Consider the following 13,878-nt stretch of genomic DNA (forward strand, 5'->3'; position numbering starts at 1 on the left):
CACACACTGTATATAGACTTTCTTTTTTCTACTGTATCATTGACTTGTTTATTGTGTTATTGGCTTGTTTGTTTACTCCATGTGTAACTCTGTCTTGTTGTCTGTGTCACACTGCTTTGCTTAATCTTGGCTAGGTCGCAGTTGTAAATGAGAACTTGTTCTCAACTTGCCTACCTGGTTAAATAAAGGTGATATATATATAATTTGTCATATAGTCAATGCTTTAAGTAAACTGTTGTTCTGATCTGTCTTCTCTTGAGGTTATCATGGAAGTTGACATCAGATGGGGTCTTAATGCATGGTAGGAATAATTTGACCATGAACAGTGTGTGTGAACCTCAAAACCCTCCCTAACCGGCTGAAGAAAGAGCGACAAAGGCGTTTAGTGACTTAACACTCCGGTCTGCGTCCGAGCCATTAACCAGGTCACGGGCGGCAGGAGCGCGCCATGAGTCCTGAGACCGTGCGTGTGGAGTGAGCATGGAGAGAGATCACATTCAAACTTATCTCATGCTCCTGGTGTACTGGTGGGAGAAATGGACCAGACATAATGGTGGTAGCGGCTCAGGTGATAGACTCGTGTACGTATAAAAAAAATGGATTACTCTATATTGAAATCGGACATTATCAAGGGCCATCAAATGTGACAGGCAAGACTTACATATGTGCCGTTGGGAAGATGAACTGTAATGCTATAAGGACATGCCGGGAAAGGGGGGGGGGGTGATATTGAGGAAGGTCTACACACTGCAAACAATTTGGACTAAGAATACATTGAGATAACGATCTTTCAGTACCATGCCACTCGAGACAGGAGAACAGGGACAAATTGGGGTGGTAATGAGAAGAGTTATTACCGGTAATATCTGGTCCCGTTTATAAATGTACATTCTAACCGTGATGATGTGTGCCAGGTTGAGAAGCTTAGTAAAGCACTAAGGACTGTCATTCTAAATTTGGGTTGGATAGTTTATCAAATGTTTTAATTATGATTCGGATAAAGCGAGAGAGAGCGCTACTCTCAAACTGTGAGGTGTGGGTGCACTGCTAGAATTTATTGGGCCTAGGGAGGGTTTTTCCACTCTAGAAACCTTATCTTTAAGTGTCCTCCGAGAGGGAGGTTGTTAGAAAACTCACTGGATGGTAGCTTGGGTCAACCATAAAGGTTTATTTGTTTTTTGTTTTACCATGTCATCAGAATTGTAATGTTAAATTGCATCAATACATATAGATTGCTGGATGATACGGTACAATTAATTGCATACAAGGCTCATAGCCTGTGTCTTGCGATAACACCCAAGGATGAAAATTAAGGAGACGGCATGGAGACCAGCATCACATGGGCATTTCCCCAGTCACATCAAGGGTGGTGTGAATTATTAAACATGTACCTTTTCTCTTTCAAGTCAATATGTTTTTAGGTGTCGTGGAACATAAGAGTGATCATTGTTCTAGAGGAGGGATTGGTGTATATTGACTAATTGATTTGAGAATGTTTTATTATATTTATAACTTCAGAAGTGCATTAGGAGCAGTGACTATTTTGTTGTGGGTTAGATGGAATGATATATATGTGAAAATGAGGTACACATGAGGTCTGTGTTTGAGACAATGTTTACATACGGCTGTTAAGTGGGATGGAATGTGACTGGGGTGGAGATCTGTGGGGGCTCACAAATTGAGGTTCGGGGTGATAGTCTCTGGGGATGATACCACTCTATGTATATTGTTACAGGAGATCGTAGGAGAGGGAGGACAGCTAACTGTGCACAATATAGGGACTATTGCACATACCCAGATCATGGTGAAAGTAGCAGAGATAGTGTTGGCATTTCAAACACTATTGTAAACTTTCAGGAAACCTATGACTCAGAGTTTTGTTAGGATGGATATTCTTCCAATGTCATTCATCTTTTCCCCATTTATAACAACCAGCAAACACTTGACAGATTCCATGCAGTGATTATTCTCACGGCAGTCGCTGACAGTAACTGAAGGTGGCCATATAGTAACAGCATGGAATTGGACTACAGCGCAAATTAGGGATTTGGAGGTATGCGTCATGGGCAGTGTTAGTAGTAGCAGGGGTTACTCTAGTAGCTTTGTTGGGAGAGTCTATGTTGTCCTGTTGTCAGGAAATGACCCATGCGTTGCAGTGTGTATATTCCCAGGTGAAAGCGGCACATGAGGAGCAGGAGATAACCGGGAGCACGGACTGAATTCTGGAGATTGAGTGTACATAAAGATACACTAGGCAGGGGTGTTGGGACACCATTGGTCTGGTCCACACACAGTATCCCTTGCAGCACCTGCAGCGGTAAAGATTGTCATGTCACAACCTTCTGAAGGCATTGATTAAGGATACGCACTTGCCTATCAGGTGATGTGCCTATCAGGTGGCAATGGAGGAAGAAGGAGAACAAAGTGAAAATGACATGGCTTGGGGACACCTCTCGGAGCCTGTGGCCGGAAAGGGGAAGACTGGGTGAAAGCATGAGATTCTCTAGGGCCTTCATTTTTGTGGAATCCAGTATCCTGGAGGCATAGAGTATCCTGGAGGCATAGAGTATCCTGGAGGCATAGAGACAGGCGAAGAGAGAGTGGGAATTGTCATGTTATCAGACTTTGGGTTTTCATGCATATATAATTATGCATAGCTTACCACCTTACTAATGCTGATATGTCTTGTGTTCCTTTTTAATTTTCAACTCTTGTGCTGTCACTCTCATAGGAACCAGAAGGAGAAAGTTGAACTGGAAGAAGTCAACAGCTCCAGCAGACACGTTATTATCAGTGTTCTATGAGGAATGGAAATAAGAGTGTGCATGGTGCGACTATAGAACAGAGGCCATAAGTCTGAGTTTGTAAACCTCAATGTGAATGTTAATTATGTTACATTTTTTGTTAATGTTGTATTATCATTGTTTGTCCATTTATAAGAAATGTCCAAGTGTATATAGTGATGAACAGTATGGGGTTAATGTTCAACAGAGGGGACTGATGAGTTCTGAGAATATGAAATATACTTATTCATGTCACTGAGGGAGAGAGGGTAATGTATAACGTTTACATTATGTCAGGATATGTTATTGTTAGCCATCAGGGATCCTATGGGAGGGATCCTCTGGTTGGAGAAGAGACAGTCTGGTACCAGTCACCATGAAAGCCATGAGTTGGGTAGGATTGAGCACTTTGGGGCAGAGGTCAGGTCAGATGAAGTGAGGAAGAACAGATATCACTAAGGTTCTCTGTCTAGCAACAGATGCATTGGCTGTTCAGATGTGTAGGAGGAGACTCAGCATAGGAGAAAGAGTTAATATGTGTGAATATGTCTTGATCGGTTCAGCTGTTAGATCCTTTGGGATGAATAAACTTGGTTTAAGCTTTCATAATGTCTTACTCTGATATTTAGAACCTAACATTCCTATGCAAAGTTCAACATGAGACTGGCCATCTGTGCATCATGGAAGAGAAGGAATGGATCCCTTTTTTAAATGTACTCATCAGTGTTCCGTTATCCATGGCTGTCTGACCGAGATACTGTATCTAGCACAAATAAACACTACTCTGTTTCAGGAACAATTGAGGTTGAACTAAAGTTTCCACTGATCCACTCACAGATCCCATCAGCCTTCCACTGTGAGGAAGCAGGGCCAAAAATAGCCCCTTCTCTCTCTCCCATTCTCACACACACACGTTTTACTATGCTTGTGGGGACTAAAAATGTATTCCCATTTAAAATCCTAAATCCTTAACCTAGCCCAAACCCCAAACCCTAACTTTTTTTTTTTTTTTTAATTTTACCCGCAATTTTGATCTTGTTTCATCACTGCAACTCCCCAACAGGCTTGGGACGCGAAGGTCGAGTCATGCCTCCTCCGAAACATGACCCGCCAAACTGCGCTTCTTAACACCCGCCCACTTAACCCAGAAGCCAGCCGCACCAATGTGTCAGAGGAAAAAACATTCAACTGACGACTGAGTTCAGCCTGCAGGAGTCACTAGCGCGTGAAGAGCCAAGTAAAGCCCCCCGGGCCAAACCCTCCCCTAACCTGGACGACGCCAGTCCAATTGTGCACCGCCCTGTGGGACTCCCAATCACGGCCAGTTGTGATACAACACGGGATTGAACCCAGATCTGTAGTGATGCCTGTAGCACTGCGATGCAGTGCCTTAGACCGCTGCACCACTCGGGAGGCCCCAAACCTTAATTCTAACCCTAACCCTAATTGTAACCCTAACCCATTAGCTTGGACACAGTTTGATGTCAATGATAGGCACAGCTGCATCCCTTGCCAAAGTCTAGACAATATCTACTCTCTATCTCTGTGCACTCAGGGCACAGAGACTGATATAACTCTGACAGTAACAGATGACAGACCCACTGCGCCACATATTTCACACTAGGGTGTGTTACAGTAACAGTGTGACCCTAAAACTACAATCAACCAGCAACATCTGTTCACTCAGAACAAGGCCCTTGCCAAGATGAACACTTCTGAATGAGTATTGATGGCTAGGGTACAGGGTTACTGTTACAAACTGTTTTAGCTACTATAGCTCTAGCAGGGGGTCTAGGACATACCATCCTGCTGTTCAAATCAGACGGAGGGGAAGAGAGGAAATAGACTAAAAACAGATAAAGTATGTAGGAAAGATAATGGAGCTAATATATTTCTTAAATAATATAATCTTTGAGATCTAATAATCACCAAAATAAAAGCTAGACAGTCAGGGAGAATATACAATACCAAAAACAATTCATTCATTTTGAGTATTAATTTTATTATGTTTGAGTAAAATAATACAGCATAAGCCATGGCAAAATGTGTAGAATTGCAGGAAATCAGCTTCCAAACAGCAAAAATGTCTCTCGGCTCCATGGAGAAATTTGTACGGCAGAGAGAAGAGGGGAGGAGGAGGAGGAGGGAAGAGTGGTGATGAGCCCTGCATTATATATGAGGAAATAATTCCCTCTACTGACAATGATGAATTCATCATCTATATCAGGAAGAGATATGGATTATGAATTACTTACTCATCTCTGATACATCTGTGAGTATCCTTTATTAAAGCAAAGCAAATGTCTCAACACATCCACACGTCCCACCTCAGTCACCTGCTAGAGAACACAAGCAGTGGCGCAAGGTGCATGTTGGGTAATCAGTACGGCTCAGCGTCTACAACCTTATTATGTGTGCCCTGATCACACTCACACAGGCAATATCATTACCACATCATGCTGTGTAGCTACGGCCAGAACATGAGGCCAGCCTACAGACCACCTAACAAGGACTCAGGACTTACTGCTCATATTAACAATCTGTATCGGGTGCTGATAAATCTAAATGCAGTTATGTAGTTCCTAACCTGATTAGCTAACATGACTTTGTTTAGATAAAAAACAATTAGAATGCACTGAACTTATTACCCAATTACTAGGTATTTATTCCTAAATAACGCTGTAATGTCATGTATGTGCACAGCATACTTGCATGTGTGTGTGTGTCACACTCACGTTGGTTTGGAGGCCTCGGCCTGGTCAGTCTGGAGCTTATGCCCCCCCTCCACCTCCATAGTGCAGTAGACGATCCGATTGGGCGCCAGCGACTTTAACCCCTGAACCTCCACAATCACCACCTGAGAGAAAAAGAAAAGCAGATCAAACACACATATATATATATACTGCTCAAAAAATAAAGGGAACACTTAAACAACACAGATCTGAATGAAAGAAATAATCTTATTAAATACTTTTTTCTTTACATAGTTGAATGTGCTGACAACAAAATCACACAAAAATAATAAATGGAAATCCAATTTATCAACCCATGGAGGTCTGGATTTGGAGTCACACTCAAAATTAAAGTGGAAAACCACACTACAGGCTGATCCAACTTTGATGTAATGTCCTTAAAACAAGTCAAAATGAGGCTCAGTAGTGTGTGTGGCCTCCACGTGCCTGTATGACCTCCCTACAACGCCTGGGCATGCTCCTGATGAGGTGGCGGATGGTTTCCTGAGGGATCTCCTCCCAGACCTGGACTAAAGCATCCGCCAACTCCTGGACAGTCTGTGGTGCAACGTGGCGTTGGTGGATGGAGCGAGACATGATGTCCCAGATGTGCTCAATTGGATTCAGGTCTGGGGAACGGGCGGGCCAGTCCATAGCATCAAAGCCTTCCTCTTGCAGGAACTGCTGACACACTCCAGCCACATGAGGTCTAGCATTGTCTTGCATTAGGAGGAACCCAGGGCCAACCGCACCAGCATATGGTCTCACAAGGGGTCTGAGGATCTCATCTCGGTACCTAATGGCAGTCAGGCTACCTCTGGCGAGCACATGGAGGGCTGTGCGGCCCCCCAAAGAAATGCCACCCCACACCATGACTGACCCACCGCCAAACCGGTCATGCTGGAGGATGTTGCAAGCAGCAGAACGTTCTCCACGGTGTCTCCAGACTCTGTCACGTCTGTCACGTGCTCAGTGTGAACCTGCTTTCATCTGTGAAGAGCACAGGGCGCCAGTGGCGAACTTGCCAATCTTGGTGTTCTCTGGCAAATGCCAAACGTCCTGCACGGTGTTGGGCTGTAAGCACAACCCCCACCTGTGGACGTCGGGCCCTCATACCACCCTCCTTGCACAAAGGCGGAGGTAGCGGTCCTGCTGCTGGGTTGTTGCCCTCCTACGGCCTCCTCCACGTCTCCTGATGTAATGGCCTGTCTCCTGGTAGCGCCTCCATGCTCTGGACACTACGCTGACAGACATAGCAAACCTTCTTGCCATAGCTCGCATTGATGTGCCATCCTGGATGAGCTGCACTACCTGAGCCACTTGTGTGGGTTGTAGACTCCGTCTCATGCTACCACTAGAGTGAAAGCACCGCCAGCATTCAAAAGTGACCAAAACATTAGCCAGGAAGCATAGGAACTGAGAAGTGGTCTGTGGTCCCCACCTGCAGAACCACTCCTTTATTGGGGGTGTCTTGCTAATTGCATATAATTTCCACCTGTTGTCTATTCCATTTGCACAACAGCATGTGAAATTTATTGTCAATCAGTGTTGCTTCCTAAGTAGACCGTTTGATTTCACAGAAGTGTGATTGACTTGGAGTTACATTGTGTTGTTTAAGTGTTCCCTTAATTTTTTTTAGCAGTGTGTATATATATATATATATATATATATATATATATATATATATATATATATATATATATATATATATATATATATCTATATCACTTATTTCCAACACACATCTGCTGCTACAAACTAGTTTCAGACACAAACACAAAATTACATTTAACAGTTAAATACACTGATTATACTATAAAGAAACATCATCCTTGGTTTTTCACAGACATGGGCCGCCCAGATCAGCTCAGCCTCTCTGATCTACAGCCATGTCTCCTGAGACCAGCAGAATAGGGAGTGTAAAACATTACGACTGCTGCAACAAACATTTCTGAGGTATATGTGAGGGGAGGGACTATGTCCCATAGGACATTAATCATCAGAGCCTACAGTGCCTTCAGAAAGTATTCATACCACTTGACTTACAGTAGTCCACATTTTATTGTGTTACAGCCTGAATTCAAAATGGATTAAATTGATAATTTCTCACCCATCTACACACAATACCCTATAATGACTAAGTGCTTGTGCTTAGCTCTATTAAGTTTATTTTTATCCTCAAAAACTCCCTAGTCCTTGCTGATGACAAGCATACCCAAAACATGATGCAGCCACCACCATCCTTGAAAATATAAAGAGTGGTACTCAGTGATGAGTTGTGTTCAATTTGCCTCAAACATAACTTTGTATTCAGGACAAAGTTAATTTCTTTGCCACATTCTTTGCAGTTTTACTTTAGTGCTTTTATTGCAAACAGGATGCATGTTTAGGAATATTTTTGTTCTGTACAGGCTTCCTTCATTTCATGCTGTCATTTAGATTAGTATGGTACAGTAACTGCAGAACAATGTTGATCCATCCTCAGTTTTCTCCTGTCACAGCCATTAAACTCTGTAACTGTTTCAAAGTCACCATTGGCCTCATGGTGAAATCCCTGAGCAGTTTCCTTCCTCTCCGGCAACTGAGTTAGGAAGGACACCTGTATCTTTGTAGTGACTGGGTGTATTGATACACCACCCAAAGTGTAATTAATAACTTCACCATGATCAAAGGAAAATTCAATGTCTGTCCACATTTTGTTTACTCATTTACCAATAGGTGCCCTTCTTTGCGAGGCGTTGGAAAACCTGCCTGGTCTTTGTGGTCTGTGAATCTGAGTTTGAAATTCACTGCTCGATTGAGGGACCTTACAGGTATTTATGTGTGTGGGGTACAGAGATGAGGCCATTCAAAAATCCTGTGATTCAAAAATGATGTGATGTGTTAAACACAATTTTACTCCTGAACTTATTTATGCTTGAAATAACAAACGGGTTGAATATTTATTGACTCAAGACATTTCTGTGTCTCAGGCAGGCTGTGTGATCTGCAGTGTTAACCAACCATACCTCCAGAGTGAAGGAGAGCACCACATCAGACTTGGACAGCGTGTTCTCGTCCTCCTGGCCCATGTCTATGATGGAGCTGTTGTGCCCTCGTTTGAGCTTCTGCAGTTTGAACTCTCCTCCCTTGGACACGGGCATGCTCTCCAGGTTAGCCATCAGCAGGTTCACTGAGGATCTAAGCTCCTCTATGAACATGGCCTCCATCTCTTTGGACACAAACTTGGGAAACTTGCCTCCCTGTTAGACAGACGCACACAAGCATACACACAGGGACGTACACACGCAGGAACACGATCACACACACGTCCATAGTGAAGTCTACAACCATAAAGTGTACAGTTTTTTTAAAAGAGGATGTTTATTCATGCGTACTCCTGCCCTGAGTCTACCTCTGCTTTTACATTATTGAGGCTGTTTTGCTCATGTGAGGGCCTACGGTTCAGAACACACACATACTGTAGTACCTCTACTACTTAGTGTATAGGCCTTAGGCCTACTGCCTTCTACAGTATCTGTTACAGCTCTGGTGAGGTGATTTAAGAGGGGTGGGTTGGTGTCTAATTCTCTACTTTACTTTCAGGTAGTGGTGTCTTACCCTGGCGATCTGATCAGCCATCTGCAGTCGTCCATCCAGTTCTCTCCTGATCTGTGCAGCCTGCTCGTCTGGGTTATCAAGCTGGAAACAAACACAATGAGAGAAGATTTCATCATGACATAAGCCTGACATACAGTGTTTACTGTCGCCTTAGAGGGGACAAAAGCTTGACATATAGCCTCTAAAATCCCCTTAGAGGTGACATAGGCCTTAAACACAACCTCCATTACTAGCCTTAGTGATGCCCATGACCATAGACTAATGGTGATGACATAGTATTACCTTTAGTTCTTACAGTATATTATAATCATCATCCTTGGGAATGATTTTCAAAAGGAACATTGTCTGTAGTAATGTATGAATGTATCAACATGCAACGAGCTGGAATCAATATCATTTCCATTTGAATTCCATCACTTCCCCTCCGTTGGGAAAGATGATGGATATTCAACCCCTGTCCAATGATTGTGTTTCTATGTTAAAGGGGGAATCAGCAGTTGAAACAATAAAGCGTACTCCACTGTTCCGGTAAAAAGCTGAGGAATGGGGCTGGAGAAATACTTTCAAGTTCAAAAACAGAGCTATGGATGCAAGGACTGACCATCCATGCTATCAAAATGATAGTTTAACATTTTTTGAAGAAATATCGTGTTTGTTTAGTCCCGTGTGGCTCAGTTGGTAGAGCATGTTGCTTCTAACGCCAAGGTTATGGGGAACCAGTATGAAAATGTATGCACTCATGACTAAGTCACTCGTCTGCTAAATGACTCAAATGTAATGTCAAATGTTTACATTTACTTTGTTTACAAACATTGGAGTAAAGCAAGTTTATACACTGCTCAAAAAAATAAAGGGAACACTTAAACAACACAATGTAACTCCAAGTCAATCACACTTCTGTGAAATCAAACTGTCCACTTAGGAAGCAACACTGATTGACAATAATTGTTACATGCTGTTGTGCAAATGGAATAGACAACAGGTGGAAATTATAGGCAATTAGCAAGACACCCCCAATAAAGGAGTGGTTCTGCAGGTGGTGACCACAGACCACTTCTCAGTTCCTATGCTTCCTGGATTATGTTTTGGTCACTTTTGAATGCTGGCGGTGCTTTCACTCTAGTGGTAGCATGAGACGGAGTCTACAACCCACACAAGTGGCTCAGGTAGTGCAGCTCATCCAGGATGGCACATCAATGCGAGCTGTGGCAAGAAGGTTTGCTGTGTCTGTCAGCGTAGTGTCCAGAGCATGGAGGCGCTACCAGGAGACAGGCCAGTACATCAGGAGACGTGGAGGAGGCCGTAGGAGGGCAACAACCCAGTAGCAGGACCGCTACCTCCGCCTTTGTGCAAGGAGGAGCAGGAGAAGCACTGCCAGAGCCCTGCAAAATGACCTCCAGCAGGCCACAAATGTGCATGTGTCTGCTCAAACGATCAGAAACAGACTCCATGAGGGTGGTATGAGGGCCCGACGTCCACAGGTGGGGGTTGTGCTTACAGCCCAACACCGTACAGGACGTTTGGCATTTGCCAAAGAACACCAAGATTGGCAAATTTGCCACTGGCGCCCTGTGCTCTTCACAGATGAAAGCAGGTTCACACTGAGCACATGTGACAGACGTGACAGAGTCTGGAGACGCCGTGGAGAACGTTCTGCTGCCTGCAACATCCTCCAGCATGACCGGTTTGGCGGTGGGTCAGTCATGGTGTGGGGTGGCATTTCTTTGGGGAGCCGCACAGCCCTCCATGTGCTCGCCAGAGGTAGCCTGACTGCCATTAGGTACCGAGATGAGATCCTCTGACCCCTTGTGAGACCATATGCTAGCTCTGGGTTCCTCCTAATGCAAGACAATGCTAGACCTCATGTGGCTGGAGTGTGTCAGCAGTTCCTGCAAGAGGAAGGCATTGATGCTATGGACTGGCCCGCCCGTTTCCCAGACCTGAATTCAATTGAGCACATCTGGGACATCATGTCTCGCTCCATCCACCAACGCCACGTTGCACCACAGACTGTCCAGGAGTTGGCGGATGCTTTAGTCCAGGTCTGGGAGGAGATCCCTCAGGAGACCATCCGCCACCTCATCAGGAGCATGCCCAGGCGTTGTAGGGAGGTCATACAGGCACGTGGAGGCCACACACACTACTGAGCCTAATTTTGACTTGTTTTAAGGACATTACATCAAAGTTGGATCAGCTTGTAGTGTGGTTTTCCACTTTAATTTTGAGTGTGACTCCAAATCCAGACCTCCATGGGTTGATAAATTGGATTTCCATTGATTATGTTTGTGTGATTTTATTGTCAGCACATTCAACTATGTAAAGAAAAAAGTATGATTATTTCTTTCATTCAGATCTAGGATGTGTTGTTTAAGTGTTCCCTTTATTTTTTTTAGCAGTATATTTTGGGTTCTGATGGGGTATGACAGTTGACCTAAGCTCATGATGCATTTATAAGTTATCTTCTTCAAGAAACAATGGTTACATATCATTAATATAGTCCAAAAATGGATGTAGCAACTGCAGATTGCCCCTTTAAGGATGCTTGTTTACAGCTCTGGTTCAGTTCTATGAATTCGTTCATTTACTATACACTGAGTGTACAAAATATTAGGAACAACTGCTCTTTCCATGACAGACTAACCAGGTGAATCCATGTAAAATGGGCAAGACAAAACATGTAAGTGCCTTTGAACGGGCTATGGTAGTAGGTGCCAGGCAACGCTGCTGGGTTTTTCCACACTCAACCATTTCCCGTGTGTATCAACAATGGTCCACCACCCAAAGGACATCCAGCCACCTTGACACAACTGTGGGAAGCACTGGAGTCAAAATGAGCCAGCATCCCTGTGGAACGCTTCAACACCTTGTACAGTCCATGCCCCGACGAACTGAGACTGTTCGGAGGGCAAAAAGGGGTGAAACAGTATTAGGAAGGTGTTCCTAATGTTTTGTACATTCAGTGTACATCTGAGTAGATGTCATCAGATGTATGTGTGCAGTATAGACTCTTTCCCCAGATTGAAGAGCAGAGGTGTGTCTGAGCTGGTGAGAAAGGGATAGTCATTGGTGGTCAGGGAGCCTGCAGTATAATAGCTGACAAACACATCTGTCACAGCCACTCCTTCAGCGCCTGGAGGAGCAAATTACTGCAGAGATGGTTTCTAGCATTGTGTGTACTGGCAGGACCACAAATACTGAGGTACATGTAAGAGATAGACGCTCTGTACATTATCTTGGAAATAATGGAGGACATGTCATAACAGTCACGTCAAACAGTGCAGCCAGAATAACAGTAAAGTAGCTGCATTTGTTTAAGCTGTCTGCTAGTGACATTTATCTGGATACATCCACAAGGAGCTGATGATGCGTGATTTCATTTGGCATAAAAAAAGTTGCTGTCTCGTTAAGACACTGTTCATTACCGTAGAGGTTGCATTGTATATCATACACTAGGCTAGGAGCTAGCTAAATAGTTTGTTGCTAGCAAATCTGTCAATATGACAACTGAGGTCAACAATACCAGTTGCTGAAAACAGCTGGTCAAATGAGAAACATGTGGGAGGATGACAGCATAGCACCATTTGCGTCATGACTGCAACGTTGACAGACCGGAGACATGAATTCTCATTACTCACCACATTCCCACTCTAGAATGCGCTTCTAGCCAATCTGAAACCAGTATGGAACAATGCCGTGGTATAAGACATATACCACAACACATACGTGTTCAAGACCACATGTGCATCACCACACACACAGATATGCAACAAGATCCCTATAGTGTATGCTAAAATAATCCCCCAGTCTGTTCAGAGGCATTGTTGGGGCTCTTCAAGTGGGATGGGCAGAACACACACACACACACAGAGGAACACAATGTACAGTACTAGTAACAGTGTGTGTGTGTTGGCCAGAAAGCCATCTGCACAGGAGCAGGACTGGAGTGTCTCCCTTCCTGTCTCCAGCTGGTGTCTACAGAACTGTCCTACACACCAACCATTTCTTCTACACTCCCCGTAGATAATACACGCACAAACACACACTCCAACGAACGAGCACACACAGAATTGCAGAAAGCTAATTTCAAAACCCAAAAGACCAGACACACCCGAATTCCCAGGGCTGGCATTCCCCTCTGGCAGAGAGTTGTATGCCCTGTGCCAAGCAGGTGCCCTGTCCACTAGAGTATCTATGCCCACGCTACATACGCCCTCTCCACCCTCTGACAGGGCACTGTGGCATTCTTCACAGCAACACTCAGAGAGGGATGAGAAACAAGGGAGAGGGTGGCTGAGAAGAAGACTACAGAGTTGTCATAACACATACACACACACTCAGACAGAGATACTTTTCTGCATTACACCAGAACAGTAATGAGAAAGAGATATCCCTGTCAGAATAGAATCAGATCCGATGTAAGCAAGGCCAACCATAATAAGATTAATTAAATCTGCTTAATCTCCACTGGCCAAAAACTGTGCGCCTGATTGCCACACCATATGTACTGTATCTGACAGTGTTTATCAGTGTGTGTTTGAGAGTATTGTGTTAGTATGATTGTGTCTGGAATAAATGCATGCTCTCCCATGCCCATCCATCTCAACACAGTCTCCCTGTCTAGAATACAACTCTTCAACATTACTTCTCCTTATCCCCTCCCTCTGTAGCCTCCAGGAAGACTGGGGACCCAGCTTAGTTTAATGATACAGATGTCAGGATGAAGATTAGGAGATTTGCCACCATGCATTGTGTGTGTGTCTGTG

General features: G+C 44.0%; 1 protein-coding gene across 19 annotated transcripts in view; it reads right to left on the bottom strand.

Moving 5' to 3' along the window:
• The window catches only part of LOC115150762 (calcium-dependent secretion activator 1), a 183,066-nt gene that overhangs the window by 103,265 nt on the left and 65,923 nt on the right, over positions 1-13,878 (bottom strand). For all 19 annotated transcript variants that reach the window (XM_029694404.1, XM_029694414.1, XM_029694401.1 and 16 more), the window contains exons 4-6: positions 9,116-9,196; positions 8,524-8,757; positions 5,519-5,640 (exon numbers count right to left, since the gene is read on the bottom strand). In XM_029694404.1, coding sequence (XP_029550264.1) covers positions 5,519-5,640; positions 8,524-8,757; positions 9,116-9,196 — 437 coding nt within the window. The remainder of the gene's footprint in view (positions 1-5,518; positions 5,641-8,523; positions 8,758-9,115; positions 9,197-13,878) is intronic.

Source organism: Salmo trutta, chromosome 16 (assembly GCF_901001165.1).
Source record: "Salmo trutta chromosome 16, fSalTru1.1, whole genome shotgun sequence".
Taxonomy (NCBI): Eukaryota; Metazoa; Chordata; class Actinopteri; order Salmoniformes; family Salmonidae; genus Salmo; species Salmo trutta.